We start from the raw sequence: 16543 nt of genomic DNA on the forward strand, positions 1-16543 counted from the left end.
TATTTAGTAACCCCATTCTAACAAAGTTATTTTTAAAACATTGTCTGTGACAGGATGATACATGAATATATAATGAGATAACCACTGGTTTATCTATTCTCATTTCAAGGCCTAGAGGGATCTTTGTGATACTATAACTGCAGTCCAGAGTTCTCCATTCCTCAACCCCTGCTCCTGTTTTGGCAACTGCAGGAGCACATTCTTACTTGTACCAAAAATTATATGAGTAGAGAAACTGCTTATTACATTAGCACTGTATTTTTTGAAATTGACTAACTTCAGCTTCTAACCTCATATAAAAGCTTTTAGATAAAAAAAAAATATTCCCTCTCAAATCCCTACCCCTGTTCTCAGAGTTTGTCAGTACTGGAACTACACAAATATTATAAAAAGAAAATTAATATAAAATGAAAACACAGCCATACCATCATAGCACATCACAACAGATAAATGTTAAGAGAGTTTACAGTTAATATACCTCTTGTTCTACAACAGGCTGTACTGGTTTTCCGTCTACATACTACGGAGTTGCAGGGAGGGTAATTTCAGTTTTATGGAAAAAAGCAACAAACAAATGTTAGTATTAACATACATACACAGAACATCAATTGTAGTCTTATTACTATTGTGATACTACCTAATGCATTGACAATATATTACAAGGTCTGGTATCTCTTCATTTCTTTTCAATAAAATACTTAATTTAATACTAAATGTGTTTGTTCAAATCACTCTACAAAATTTGGGCCCTGTTCAGGTTCTGTTGTGATCAAAGGAATTTTTCTATTTTCAGGCTTCTGGGTGGTCTCTTTAGACTTAACTTTAAGCTGGGAACATAACAGCTGTTTAACAGTTAAAACAATATGAAAATGACTGACACAAAAAAAGAACATTCACAATACTGTATGTATCCAGCTGAAACCATAAAGAGCTGTGATAGAAATGAAGTGATAAAAATACCAGCACAGCTAGGTCAGGGCCCCCAATGTGTTTTGTTTTATAATTATTATTGCTGGACGTAACTGGAATTTGAGTTTTGTGCAAAGTAGAATAGCTGCAGTAAACAATGCCGCTAGCACAGGTTCTTTTGGACTTAATGCAAGAGGCAGTCTTGTCATGCTGAGTCAGCAAAACAAGTTTTCTTGGCCTTAGTTTTGGTTGCAACTATTTCACATTTAGCCACTCATTCATACACATGGCGGGGGGTGGGGTGTCTCAGTTATTATACTAAGAAGCCTCATGCCTAAATTAGGGCATACAATTTAAATGCCTTGCTGAACATGGGGCTGGCTTGCTACAATTCTCTCATATCCTTGGTGGTTTCTTGTTCCTCTATGGACTCTGATTTAACAGATAGAGCAGATTTACAGCCTAAATGTGTAGGTACAGCCTTATCACATCATATCACATCGACAGGTTAAGTTTTTTAATTTAAGACAGGAAAATAATTTAAAAGTTATGAAAAGAAAACAGACCTTCATAAATTCCACATGGAATGAAATGTTAGTTCTGAAATGACTACAGTCGAATGAGTGCAACACAAATTTCAAATATTCTATTTGGTCACTGTCATCTTCAGAGATTTAAGAAAAATTTATGAACATTTGAAGAACTGGAACAATCCTATTACTACTATCCATTTTAAATGGCATTACTGGGTATGGGTAATCTAGTATTAGGCCTAATTTGAGTATAGAAAGTGTCAATAACAATCTCACAAAGCATAATTACAAGTGCAGAAAAATTTCAGTGTATATAATGACAAAACAAGCCTCTGGACCATAACGTAATGAGACTTTGTGAATTGGAAAGTCTTTATTCTGGAATGAAGTTAAGCCTTTGAATTAATAACAGTGCTCCTGCTGTTTTAACTAAGGCAGCATCACTGCCATCTTCAGGAATGCCATTTATGTTAGAAGTCTAAGTTAGGGAGCGACACTCATATTTATGTGAAAACACTCAAAAAGGAATCCTATGTGGAAATACTCAGTCCAAATATTTAACTACTTTCAGGATTTGCTGCCTTAACATTTTTAGTGATTTTGAAGTCAAACTTACCTATAAACAAAATAATACTGCAGTTCAACAAAATGACTCCTCATTATTTGTTGTATTTCTCGTAAATATTTTTCTTATCTTTCAGGCAAAAAGCTGAATTTGAGAATGCATGCATATGGGTGTGTCAACTGGTTTGTTTATTTTAAGCTTGGCAACGGGGTAAAAAAAGAACCTGAACTATTTTATCATTAAGGCTTTTTTCCTCACATACAATGTTAGTGGTGGTTAGGGTTACTATATGTGAAACAAAAAGAATATTTATACTTGACCTTTATCTTTTAGTCATGATATTAAACACCAGAAATTGTGATTACAAATAAACCAACCTTTTCCAGGGATTCACTCTGCAAGTCTTCTAAACTACTTGACTTTTTTTTCTGTGGAACCCTTAAAATAATGACAAGCAAAAAGGCAACAGTTAATACAACATAGTATGTGTGCATGTGCCACAACTGTATCTATATGACAGCTGTATATATCACATAATGTCTGCATATAACAGATAATTAAAAATTAGAAGAGTATTTATTTTATTATATTTTTAGCCTAAAACTCATAGTATTGGGAACTGCAATAGATGAAGTCAGAAACAGCAGCTTGACACCCTTTGATCAACAGTGAAAGGCAACAAGGTGCAATGTACAGTTTTAAACCTTTTATCATAGATGACTTTTTAGAAGCTCTTAAGCAAAAGTAGAAAGTAACAACTCTCTGTGAACAGCATACAACATTAAGGGACTTTAAAAATGGAAAAATGCAGAATTATAAAAAAAAATTCTGGTTGTATGTCATACATTTCAATTAAAGTTACTCTTTCTTACCTGTTTATGATTTCCAAAGATTCTTCTTGTGGAGAGGTTAAATTAGTTGAAGATACTGGAATGCTTCCACTTTAAATCAGAATAAAATATACTGTTTTAAGTACTAAAATACATATATCTTCTGATATATAAAAGTGCTAATTTTATTTCAGTAATTCAAACCTTATACAACTAAGTATTGCAAACTGCCATGGCAAACGCTCCTTTCACAACTTACCCAAAAGTTCTTGCAAAGCCAAGAACAGGCAAAACAAGGTCCCAAGAGTTAAATGGATTAAATAATACAGACTTAGGACAATTCACACAAAAACCAAGAAACAAAGATCATACCTGATTTCCATAGCTTTGTGTGGTACCGGAGAGAGCAAGGCTGGTGACAATTCTCCTGAAGAGACCTGTGTAAAATACGAGTTTCAAGCCTGTAACTCTATGCCTGATTCTGAGTCTATTGTGCCCGTACCAAGAGTTACAAAAATTCAGCCAGGGCCAAATCCTCATCTACATTACTTTAGCTATTACAGAGAAACCAATGCAAACAAATCATATATACAGCAGAACGTGCTTCTAAAACATGTTTACTAAGTACCTCTGTTTTAAATAATTCTCCTTGAGGATTATTCAAAAGATTCCACTTCCGTAAAGTTGTCTCAAGTTCCTCTTCACTGCCACCAGAGACAGAAGAGCCTGTAAGCATTAAAAATTAGAAGTAGAAAGGGAGAGAAACAAGCCAACCAACACCCCCCCCCCCACACACACCCCCCTTTAGGACCATATCAGACAGTCTAAATACTTCAGTCTCTAAATTCCCCTTCTGCATGTAGTTTACCAGCCCCCTTGCTCCCCACCCCTCCTTTGGGCTCTTACAAGGAAGCTGCTTAACATTAGAGCAACAAATTTATCATTTCCACTTATATGCTGTGCTCTGCTGTGAGTGCTTATGAGGCAGCTTATGAACCACTCTTACTCAGTTTGATGTTCTGAGGCAAGTTCAAGTTGGTACCGATTTCTTACTTACAGTGTATCGCTTTATAGGTAGTATGCACGTTTGACATTATCTGTATCATAATGCAGTGCCCCATGCTCAGTTCAAGGATGAACATGGTAAACACACTCCAGGTTTTTCTGGATATGCCAGACCTAAACAAATACTGCAATACTCCAAAGTCATTATTTAGTAGGATTTTTATTCCTAAATTGTCAAAGCTGCAGCACAAAATCAGGGTCTGAATATTTAGTGCTCAGCAAGCCTCTGGAGTATTTTGAGTAAGAAATTTTTTCTGGAGATCTCCTACGCACAGGGTTGCAAACAGGATGTGGAAGGGCTGCTATGCCATGATGGAGAAATTTAGACTGACCTTTACACACATGAATAATTCCTAATTTACGTGATAGAGGTGCGGCAGCTCTAGGCAGCTATGAAAGAACATCAAATCTTATGGTTAAGCCTTGGCACTATCAGAAGAGAGATCACTTGAAAACTCATTAGACATGAGCTTGGTTATCATGCTGTTCAGCTACAAAGACTGCCAGCAGGCCTGATACTCACCATTGGCCCTTCAGGATATGAAGTAAAACTTACGCTGGTACACAGCCCTTCAGTTAGCACTAAAGAGCTAACTATAGCTGAGTTCAGGATATAGCTCCTTTACATTTTGCTCAACTGTCAGTGGCTGTTTCAAGCAGCTGCCCTACTTTAACGTTTTTTTAAATAAACGGGCTACCTATGGTGAAGAGTCAGTCATCTTTTGTCAACATGGTTTGTAGCTTGCCTTAAGCAGAAATAAGAAATGCTTATAATATATTGTGTTTCTGTCAAGTAATTATTTGAAATGGGTATCAGACAGAAGATTTCAATCCATTGATTCTACCAAGTTTTTAAGCAGAGGTTACACTTCAAAGGGAACCTTTAAAACACACCTCTAGAAATAAAAAAAATAAATAATCAAGGGAGATATTTGTTTGGAACCAAAAAGTGAAACTCCCACAAACACATGTAAGGTAACAAGCTCATTTGGGTTGTGATAATACTGTAGCCATCACAGTATGTACCTCAGCGTGGGCAATCTCAGTATACACTCTAGTTCCTACACATGTATTGGGGTTTGTTTTTGTTTTATTATGCTAAGCATCAATGTTTTTTTATTTACACTGTACTGAACATCTATCTTAGCATACAGTAACACCATCATACTCCCTGCAGTACCAGCTCAATAATCCAGAGCGTCATGGTTTGCTCCTTGCTCATGCACACAAGCGTCCTCCAAAAACCACGTCCCACAGGGGAATGATGCACTCAAATCTCTACAGCCAGGATGGGGCCAAGGAGAGCAGAACGGCAGGGCTTGCTGTTGAGAGCACCCACTCTGAGTGTAACAGTGGTGTAGCTGTCTTGGGAGTTAAGATCAATTATGTCTCCAAAAGCTACAATCACACCGTTGGATCTCCTTTCAGAACACTATCAAGTGAGAGACTTTTTTTTTTTCTTTTTTTTAACAACGAATATTCAGAGAGAGAGATTTACCTGACACTTGTTCCCTATTGTTGCGTGTTAAATACAAGTTTCCATTCTGCCATACAAGACCTGAAAGTATTGTGTTAATGTGATGATGTACGTTGAACAAAACTGTCCTTTCAGAAGGTCATGTTTCCCACACTAAATTTAGTCCTGAAAACTAAGGTGGCAACTTAAAATGAGATTGTCCTAAAACCCACTCCACTTCCTGCAGCATAACAGAAATGGGACAAAGATTCCCCCCAGATTTTGAAGTTAAATATATAATATTGTGTGCACCAGAGCAACCATGGGTTTTCAGTTGTTCCCTCCAAACCAGAACTTGCCTAGTTGGCTCTCAGGATTTTTCCTAGTGTAAAGGGAAGGGCAACAGAACTTACTATATTCATTGCAACTCTTTTTAGCAAAAAAGAAAAAAGTCCTCCTAACAGTATCAAGTTGCACCTGAGATCAGCTTCCCTTTTATGCATACCATATAAAAAATGTGACATAAAAGGAGAACATTGTGTCATTAACACTAGCTGGCTGGAAGCTGATCATTACCGCCATTCCCGAATTGAACTGTGGTGTAGGAAATCCGCATATAGGATGACATATTTAATTAATTAATGTTCATAATCCACTAAGGTCTCCTGATAGCATTTTACACTGTAAAAAATGGTTACTCATAACGTAGTGGTCACAGGAAACACCATACAAACTTAAAACCTATCTGCATACTTTATTCATCTCCTACACTTGAATTAATTTAAATCAAACTGAATGTCATTTTAATTTTGAATAAGAGATTCTTGAGAGGGATAGAATACAATTTAATAAGAATACTGTAAACTCCTGCCTTTAGCTAATTTGAATGAACTTTCCTAATTGCCCGTGTCGGCAAATTCTGTCTGCATGAGCGTCCTGCTGTTTGCTCCCTCCTTTTCACCCTTTTTGCTCTAATTCCTTTTGGTCTGGGCTCTAAAACCTACATGCAACCAAGGGGATTGCAACCAGCAGCAGTGAAAAAGGAAGTACGAAGCTTTGGCCATGAAGGACATGTGTCGTAGGCCTGCACTGTGGTAGACACTTACAGGAGTCCCGTCAGCAAGGAGACACAGGACTGCATGGAGCAGCTAATAAAACCGCAGCCACAGCTGCCTACCCAGCCATCGCTACGTGGATGTAGGAGTTCTGCGGGCAAAGCTCCTGCCCCACTGCAAGTATACAGCAAAGTGTTTTCAGGAGAGCAGTTGCTGACTTCAGATTGCCTTGGCACATAAGGAGGTAAACTGCAGTGCATTAGACCCAACTGATGAGCAGCAGTTCACGTGGATGTACAACCAGAGCAGTAATCTCATCAGTCATCCTTCCTTATCAATCAGAATCCTTAATGACACCATCTAAAAAACCATACAGCACCAAAATTAGGCTCCAAGAAGGGATTTACTATTGACTGATGTAGAACAAATTTTAGGTTATGACTTATGGAGTAGAGCATAAAATTCAGTCACAGAAGTCCTGCTGAATAGTAATGTTGTAATTAAATCTCCAGACAGATTTGACCCTTTTTTCTTGTACTGCCAACAGCATAGGAAACAAAAAGGAAATCTCCACAAACTACAGGCCATAACACACAAGCCTGGTGAAGACATACTGTGGTTCCCTCTGTACCTGAAAGAGTGTATACTTTCTCTCGTAGCACTCCAACATGATACAAATACATACATAATAAAATATATATTACCGTACACATATATTTAAAAGGACAACAAATAGCAGTTGTCGTGCATGCAGTTTTTAAGAGACCCGATATCAGGAAATTTTTCAAAAGACATTTTACCATGAGCTGCAATCATTATCTCTTTCACCCTCCTGTACTGGCTTAGCAATAGCGTTAACTCCTCTATTCGACGGTCCTGTGAAAAGCATTACATAAAATCATATTTAAAATCCTACATTTTTAACCTGCAGAAACACTGTATTACATGCTCATTTCTGTGATTTTGGCCTGCTTTTCCAGAAAGCAGGATCAAGTCTCTCACATGCCTTGTAAGGAATGTTTCTTGGCTTTTATTTGCCATTGTACATAATATTTGTTGGACAGTGTGAAACTATGGATATAAGGAAACCAGAGGAATTTGACATTACTAGTACATGAGTTATTTACAGAAGTATAACTTGGAAATCTGCTTTCACTTCTAAGAGTCAAGGGAACATTCTGGAGTTGAACCTCAATTGCCTGAAGTGGGCAGTGTTTGGTTTTTTGCTAGCATTGTACCTGTTATCATAAAGTAAATCATGTTTATGTTTCGTATAGTTTAACAATCTAGTCATGTTTATTAATCCTCTCCTGTAGGATATGTTCTGCATTCCAACATCTACTCTTACTCCGGTTTTGAGCACACCTTTTTGAACTTGGCCAGTGAAACCTATACAGAACCAAAGAAGTGAGGTCTCATGAATGTCTAATGCATTACCCAACTCCACTTTTTGTTCAATACCCAATGCTTTCCTATAACTTATGGAAAGCATCTTGATTCACGTATTCAGGGAGGGCGCTTTCCTTTTGCACAGATGCGACATAGCGATGGGTAGTAATCATTATTTGATTGGATCTGTCATTACTCTCATTTCTCTGTATGATATTGTGTCCCTGATGATAGTAAAGTCTTGCTATCGGTCACTAAGTATGCAGTCTTGCAATTTGTACTCTTGCAGTTTGTCCTGCTTCTTTGACCTCAGTTCTAAACCATTCCTGTGCAATAATTTTGCCCAGTGCTCTGACTACAGAGCACTGAATACAAACCCAAGGAACTAGTTTTCACAAGCAGGTGTCAGGAAAGCCACAGAAGTAGAGAGGTGGGCACTGGGGAAAAAAACCCCAAACCTTCCAGGGAAGTTGGCAAGTATTTAAGTGATTAGCTGATACTGAGCTGCTGCACTGCCATGGCTAGGTCAGTGTCAGAGATACTTCAGTTAAAATCTGCTTCAGTATACATATGCTACATTACAGTCACAGCAGATATCAACTGATTTGTAGGAGTAACTGCACAGAAACCAGTCCTTTACCACATTACAGAATGGTAGATGATGCTGATCGTCCCCTTCACGCCTCTGCAAGTATACACAAGACAAAAGAGGCCTAAAACAGATACCCAGTTATCCCAACTATGGATAGAAGCAATAGGTTATTCACAGCAAAGAACTGAGACTAACTTTTTTTTTAAAAAGGAAATAAGTATACCACTTACTACCAACTTAGTTGAACACTTTCTGTCCTAAATGACACAAGGAATATTTAGAGTTATCCCAAAAGCTACTTAGAGCTATTTTCCCTCAGTAAGGATACTTTATTTTGCAATATTATTGAAGGTAACAGTTCTACATTAAACATTTAAGAAGCTGTGGGTCAACCACCAGTCCAGTAGTTTAAATACTACAGTTTCCAGGGAATTAACCCTCCTTTCCCTGTGATTATATCTAGATATTAGGACATAAGCAACAATACTTTGTGTTCCCTTCAAATGCAAAAATCTTACACAGACTTGGAATAATTTTGGCAAGAGAGAGTGCCACGTCTTTTATTTTCCAGATGTAAATTTTGGCTTTTTGTTTTTTTGAAGAATTAAATGTTGTTATGAGTCACATTAATATTCTCCAGAATTAACATTGCGCTGTCCAGATTCCCCACTTACTAAAGGAAGTTTTTAGGGATGTATATTATTTTCTATTTGATCATATATGGGTGTGTCACCATAAAGGGAAACATCCTACAGCCTGTTTTATTACCATAAAACAAGAATTACAATTTCCTCAAGAATTAACCCCCCCCACCCCAAAATAAGGAACAATTTCTGTAGCAAGTCAATGGCATCTGAAGGTGGAGATTCAACATCCTCCAAGACTGAGCCCTAAACCCTGCACTGAATTGTCCAATTGACAGGCAAATAGCATACAGGTGATAAGAGACAAAAAGCATATTTACCATTTAAATGGGTTTAATTTCACTTCTCCTCTCCTTTAGTACCGCCCCCCCCCCCCCCCCCCATCTCTAAATCTGGTCCCTTTCTCCCAAAATTTGAGTCTGATTCAAAGGCCACTGTGACTTTCTTTTAATATCAGTCTAAACTGGGGATATCAATGCACTTCAGATTAGGTTGGAAGATGAAGAGCTGCCAGAGACGACCAGATCTTAGTGACCTTTTTAATAGCAGAAGCCAGGAGATTCTGCTCATTACAGCCTTGGCTTCTACTCTCCTCCGGAATCTAATGAGCCTCCCAAGTTCTGCAGCCAGGTTAGCAAGGTCAGCCACACTTTCTATTTAAAAATCGACCTTCTGTCACAATCTCATGGGATAATCCAAAAAAAGAGGGCACTACCATGCTTATACAAAGCAGGCTATTCAGAACATTTCAGACATTCAAAACCATCATTTCATTCTTATTATGTAGAACAAGGATTATTTTCTCACCTTTTCTTCATTTGCAGCCAATAATGATTCCATTCCTATCTTCAACCGTTGGACTTCTTGATCTAAAATGTTTTAAAAATGTTATAAGGAAAGTACACTTGCTATATTTAGTGTAAACAATATATATTTTGTGATACTCTCCTTAGGTCCTTATGAGTAACCAAAACCATGTCAGTGGCATGGCAAATGCACTCTTAATCTACATTTAACTTAGAGCTTTTCGAAAGCTGAACTATTAAAAGCATCGCACAAGACAAACATGCTGGTTTTGATTATAAGAGGCTACGTAATACTGGTTTATACTCTAAAAGTCAAGTAATAAAAAAAAGAAAAACATTGACGCTTATTTTGCAAAAAATGAGAGTGTGTTTGCTGTTATATATTTAAAGAAATAATTGTAAGTATGATTGAAAATTAATTATATTCCATCTAAGAAAAATATTCACCAGCTTATGAGAAGTAGTTCGAGGACATTCATGAAACTTGGAAATGAAAAATAACAAAACCTAGTTTGATACAAGGAAAATTTGTAAAATTCTTTTTTTCTTAAAACATTTCAGCATGAATAACTAAGTTAAAAATCTACATCAAGAGCTAATACAGAATTGCCTCACACACAATTTAGTGTTACAAGATAGAGGTTATTCAGGAATGTTATAGTCAAATCAATTAAAACACACTCTCTAAAAATTTATGAGGTTGTTAATCGTGTCATCCTAACTTTGCTGAACCAAACAATTCATTTCTTCTCTACGCACTATTCCTAGCAAGTCCTCCAGTACTAACCTGTACACCTAAAGTGTAGACTATAGAGACAGAACCTGAAACAGTTTATCTGTTGTAACTGCCACTCAAGGAATTCATGCTTTGACATTAAAACAGACCCACTTCTTTCACAAAAGACTATGAAAAACAGATGTGGCAGGCATGAAGTGAGAGAAGAAAGAAAATCAATACTGCATATTTAAAAAAAAAATTTTACAACTAAATGTTGAACATACAATGTCATATCTAAACTAGTTACAGAAACTGTAATTAGTTTTTCTTGTAGTGATTCTGAAAATTACACACCTTGTAATGATTAAATTTTAAAACATGTAAATGAACCTTGCAAACATTTCTCTTGCAAAAGAGAACACTTAGTAAAACAAGACATGCACAGACACAGCCAAATCAAAAACTGAAGCCAGCAGGCAGTGGGCAAGCAATTGGAAGATTTTTAAAAAGCCATTAAAAAAATCTCAGTCCTACTAATTTCTCTTTACAAATATTAGACTTCAAAAAGAACTGGTGTCGAGGTATTTTTAAGCACATTAAAGCAAACTTTACTTACAATACTTATAACAACATCATTGGAAACATTTTTATTCAGACTGTTTTGTTGTTTGTTTGTTTTTTTTAATTTACTGCACTGATTAAAAAAAAAGCCCAAATCCTTTCCCTCCAAAGAAGGAGGCTTCCATTTAAAGCCATCTTTCCAGATATTAAATGGATTTTACATATGTACACATAAAAAGAGGTAAAGGTTAAGTTTTGGCTCTGTTAACCTTGACAATGTCCATTTGAAGTCCAACTATCTGATTTGTGAACCTCTAATTTTTTTTTCTGAAGTGAAATCTTACTAAATAGGGCAAGTAGCTGTCTGCTTGCTGCAAGCAATGAAAGCAATCTCTCGTATATTACAATTAGACAGCTAAATCTAAACAAACATTGAATTATTGCTGCAGAATGCATCTGAGTTATAATTTGTGTGAAAGAAACAGTGAGATAAAGCCAAAAGTGAATTGCAAGGCTTACGTTTTTCTTTTAGCCTTCTCCTATAAACTTCCTCTACGATGGTAAGTGGTGAGAGTCAAATAAATTATGTAGAAAAAGCACATATTAGATAAATTTTGCAATTTAATTAGAATATGCATTCAAGCATACTACAAGTACATTGACATTATTTTTCAACTTTATTTGAGAAGACCACCTAAAAATCTGATACATCAGCAAATTATTTGCAGAAGAATTATTACTGCTGCATACTGTTGCCATTCAAATATAGTTTAAGTGGTTTCGTTAAGCGTAGCCTAAAGAATCTCTACAGGGTTTGATTCTATTCCCACTGGAATCAAGGACAGTTTCACCCGTCTTCAGCATGAACAGGAAGAGACACGCTACTAGAAGTTGCTGAGCTATTTGTTTATTGTCATACCACTATCTCTCCTTTGAAATATCATAAATCATTCGGGAATCTCATAGAAAATATGAAATTCTATTAGTAGAAGAGTTCCTCTACAAAACGCTGCTGTTAGACATGCAGTTCTCTACATGCACAAGCTCTGCAGCTGAGTGAAATCAGCACCAAGTATATGTTAAGCCACTTCTTTGGAATAAACAACAGTCAAAATAGAGTCTTCTAGAACAGCCATATCTGCATTAACCCCTGTGAGGAGATTCTTGGTAAGCCCTGAGAAAGAGGTAGCACAGCACCTGAAGAGTCACATATCAACAAGGGCACTCTTTGGAAGCATTAGTTAACACCCACAAAAGAAGTTAGTGCAGCTAAGCTGATGAACTGTAGTAAACTACACACCAATATTCCTGCATGGCTAAGTGTCAGTATTATAGAAGAAAAAGGTCACTGATATCATACTGCTCAGCCCAGCAATTGACAGAAGCTCCAGGGAGTCAATATTTCAGAGAATTGTGACATGACTGGTTGAGACCAAAGGCTAAACAAACTGGTTTATTTGCCATTGACCTGTATCAACGGTGCAGATTTAAAACAGAAACCTGCAGTATCACAGAATCATAGAACAGCCCAGACTGGAAGGCACCTTGAAAAACCATCTGGCCCAACCTTTCATGGGAGAGGGAGCCTACATGAGATATAGTCCTGAAGAAAGGAAAGACGTTAATCAATGACTATGTTTTAGAATGTTTGGACGTTTAAACATTATGCATAGCTACTACTGTGACAATTTTTTTTTCTTAAAAAATAGAAACTGTAAAGATTTTTCAAAGAAATTTTGAAGGTATACACAAAAAATATATTCCTACTGAACTACAAAGACTCTTTCAAATTATAAATAAAATTTCAGTAGAAAAATTTTCAGTGCCTTTAGAACACTTACTGCAATTTGTGCTGCCTCTAGATTGTGGGCCTCTACCAGAAGACAAAAAAAATTTGCTCTATTTTTCCTCTCAAAATGAATTCTGTAAGTCCATTCTTGTATGTCCTTGTATTTCTTTGAAATACTGAGCCAAGCTGCTACCAAAGTGAAATTAAGGTAGGGTTTTGGATTTTTAATTTTATTTCCCCTCCTCTTACCTCTTTCTGCCACTTCACTATGTGATGAGGTCCTAGATAGCTGACATTGTAAGCGTTCTATTTCTGCGTCCTTGAGAGCTAATTGCTCTTGAAGCTGGGCTATCTCAGCCTGAAAGAGAGTACAACATATTCAGAGTAATGTCGTTACAGATTCTCTGTGATTCTTTCCCATGAACTAGAAGACTTCTAAGTATAACACCTGACTATGATTGATATCCTGTTCCCAATTCAGGACATTTCATAAACACTACAACAACTGTACAAATTTCATGGTGTTACTATCCTAATTCCTTTTACAGAAGCTCACTTTTTCCAATGCAATTAGCTCTCGGAGAAGAGAGACAGAAAGTTAAAATTTTCAAAGGATTCATGTAGGTAAAGAAACTCTGGAAAGCTCTCAATGCTACAATGCTGGTCACATAATAATGACTATTACAGGGCAACTCCTGAGTTCTGCATGAAGACCACTAAAAGATAACAAAGCATTTTTTATCCTAGTTACTACTTGTTAATAGAACTGAGAATCTATTAATGCTGAGCTCTCTTCTCAGCAGGATAACAAAACTGTCCTTCCCCACATCAGATACTACAGCAAATAGGCTAGAAGCAAAGCATGGCTTGGAAAACGATGACATATGTGCAACAAAATACCAGTGGTTCATTTACACTTACTGCAATTTGTGCTGTCACTAGATTGGGATAGCATATCACATATTACAGACCTCAACAATACAGAGGGAGAAGAAATACTTGTATTTCAGCTTGAAATACAGTGACTCTCATCTCTTTTTCCTATTTATGAGAAAAACTGTCAACAGCATACTTTAAGTCAGTAGCTTCATTAAGATTTTCTTCAGCAGCCTTAAAGCCTCTATGTCTCAACATTTTGCATTTCCCTCAGCAAAAGCATACCAAATCTCCTTGCAGTTACCAAAAAAAAAAAAGGAAACAAACAAACAAAATCACTAATGTGACCAGTTTCTCAAAATACTAAAATAAAGCAGGAGAAAATGCAAAACATGAAACAATATTATCCAAACAGGGAAAAACATGGACTAATTTACTCTAATACACAAACTTATTTTCATCAGGAAGCAAGCAGCTGGATGGCAGCAAAAGATCACCACTCTGCCTGCAATTCCATACGGAATAGAAGAATCTGTCTTGTTGCATCTCTGAAGGGGTTTAACACTTCCCAGTGACTAATATGCTTTTTATATCCAGCCATGGAAATATTCCAATTTCTCATCTAAGAAGCTGGAGCAACAGGAAGACAAAAGCTGCAGACCTCTTAATACCAGATTTGGATTTGCCTCCCCTGGTCTATTTGATCTCACAGCTCTTTTAAATGCCCTCTTCCTTTAATGTCTCATTCCTGTCATCTCTACAGTTATTCTTCTGCTTCCTCTCTCTTTCCCTGTACTCTTCATCCTTTCTAGTCCTGCATCTTCTCTTACTCAATGGGTTTTACAATTCTTCTTATTTTCATTCTACTCCTACACTTTCCATAATCTTTATCTGTCTTGGCAGCTGGCCACACACTGCTTGAGAAAATATTTTCCCAAAGACTGTTCATATCCACCATGTCAGAGAAAACATTTTCATGGATACAAGAGCTATTATCTTAATAGGAAAAAAGACATGATAGCAATGTTTCAATATTCATCCAAGAATTCTCTGAAAAAAGAAATGCTAATACAAATAATAGATGTCTGACATTTTGGGATCAAGCTATCAAGTATTAAAAAGAAAACTCCGTTTAATAATGTGAAATGTTTTTCAAGATCCAACTACAACTCAATGATCCAGTCATTCATATGAATAGGGATCATAGTACTACACAAATCAAAGGAGATGTGATTACAGCACAAAAGTGTATCTCAACAGGGAAAAATAATAACGTGCTTTTTAATCTAGTGGAAAAGTGCTAAAAATTCAAACTAGAAATAAAGTGCAACTGTTTAACAATGCAAATGTTCAACTAGAAAAATTATTTACTGGGGAAAATTATTAAGTGTTTAAAATGTCGAGTTTCTCCAGATTATGATCCAACAGCTTTCCAGGATTTAAGGTCAACAGAAGTGTAAGGCAGTTATGCACTTTGATATACACGAAGTCAAAGCAGATGATCTAATGGTGTATTTTGGGCTTAATGTCTATTAAAATAAATTCCATAGCAAGTGAACACCCAACCAGTTTTGCATGTCTCTTCAGTCTGGAAAGCATATTCCACAGAGGCTTGTCAGCGTTACACAACTGAAGACAGAAAACCTTCAAATAAGCCCTTCCTCAGAACAGGTCTTTTGTAAATCAAAATGTCTTTTTTGTTTGTTTGTTTTTTTAAACAGGAATTACAAAAAGGTAGAAGATAGAAGGAGCAAAAGGCAGAAAAAGGCACAAAAAATTTAAACCAAAATATTTATTCCAAAGATGGTTGAAGAAAACTTGACTTTATAGTAGGCCCTGACACAAGACAATTATAAGAAAAGTAAATATTGATGAGAAGTGGAGCATACGCCTTTCCAGCTGAAATAAGTCTGTCATTACTAAATGCCAAGTATTCTGCTTACTTTAGTTGCTTTTAATTTCCACTCGTATTGATTTCTTTCATTTTCCAGTTCTTCTACTTTAATTTTGAGGTGTCTAAGTTCCTGTAGCAAACCCTGCAAAAGAAGAACAGCAGCTAAAAGTAAGATTTCCCTGGTAGACATTATTTTTTCATAGTCCTGAATTAAAGATCATGCACGAACCACACAGTCATGAACACTGAACCACCGCATTAAAAACTGCGACCTAGTCTAAGATGACAAAACCTATTCTGAATTAAGAGATAAGGACTACTTTCTCAAACTCTCTACTCAAAATTATGAATAAATTTCTTAGTCATATTAAGGAAGATAGCTGAGCCTGGTGAAGTCATGTGTCTCAGCGAAAATGATCCAAAAAAATCCCTAACTACAGTCTCATATAACATTAAGTATTGGGGTTTTTTTTCCTGGGGTGGGGTGGGTTGTTGTTTTGGTTTGGTTTTTTTGTTTTGTTTTTCAGCCACCCCAGAAAGTAAGCAGAAACATGCAGTGCTAAAAGATTACTAACATTCATTAAAGTGACAATCCTCTCCCCAAAGAGGTGTTTAAACTACTTACCAAGAAAAATAACACTCAGACTAAATAGTATCTAGCAAGTTACAGCCATTTAATAATACCATACACATACGATCAAATATGACTACAAATATACTACTTTCAGCATTGATGTTTGGCACTTTACAAACTGAGCTGATGCAGCCTAGAGCTGCAGCCAACCAGGGTTCCTAACATCCTCCCTCTGTTCCTTGGACAAAGGTGTCTCTTAAATGTCCCTTCTCTCTTTCCTTGATAGA

General features: G+C 36.5%; 2 protein-coding genes across 9 annotated transcripts in view; one reads left to right on the forward strand and one right to left on the reverse strand.

The window, feature by feature from the left end:
• LOC126047200 (NADH-cytochrome b5 reductase 2) overlaps positions 1–2353 on the forward strand; it is a 28157-nt gene extending 25804 nt beyond the window's left edge. The window contains exon 11 of the transcript XR_007508527.1: positions 2144–2353. The gene's annotated coding sequence lies outside the window, so the exon portion shown is untranslated. The remainder of the gene's footprint in view (positions 1–2143) is intronic.
• PPFIBP2 (PPFIA binding protein 2) overlaps positions 1–16543 on the reverse strand; it is a 107926-nt gene that overhangs the window by 12686 nt on the left and 78697 nt on the right. For 5 of the 8 annotated variants that reach the window (XM_049820484.1, XM_049820488.1, XM_049820483.1 and 2 more), the window contains 10 exons: positions 15732–15824; positions 13162–13270; positions 11643–11675; positions 9846–9907; positions 7214–7289; positions 3466–3563; positions 3210–3274; positions 2880–2948; positions 2385–2445; positions 479–520 (listed from right to left, as the gene is read on the reverse strand). In XM_049820484.1, the coding sequence (XP_049676441.1) occupies positions 479–520; positions 2385–2445; positions 2880–2948; positions 3210–3274; positions 3466–3563; positions 7214–7289; positions 9846–9907; positions 11643–11675; positions 13162–13270; positions 15732–15824 (708 nt within the window). The remainder of the gene's footprint in view (positions 1–478; positions 521–2384; positions 2446–2879; positions 2949–3209; positions 3275–3465; positions 3564–7213; positions 7290–9845; positions 9908–11642; positions 11676–13161; positions 13271–15731; positions 15825–16543) is intronic. The other 3 variants (XM_049820491.1, XM_049820486.1, XM_049820489.1) reach the window with 2 other exon arrangements.

This window comes from Accipiter gentilis, chromosome 17, assembly GCF_929443795.1.
Source record: "Accipiter gentilis chromosome 17, bAccGen1.1, whole genome shotgun sequence".
NCBI classification, from domain to species: domain Eukaryota; kingdom Metazoa; phylum Chordata; class Aves; order Accipitriformes; family Accipitridae; genus Astur; species Astur gentilis.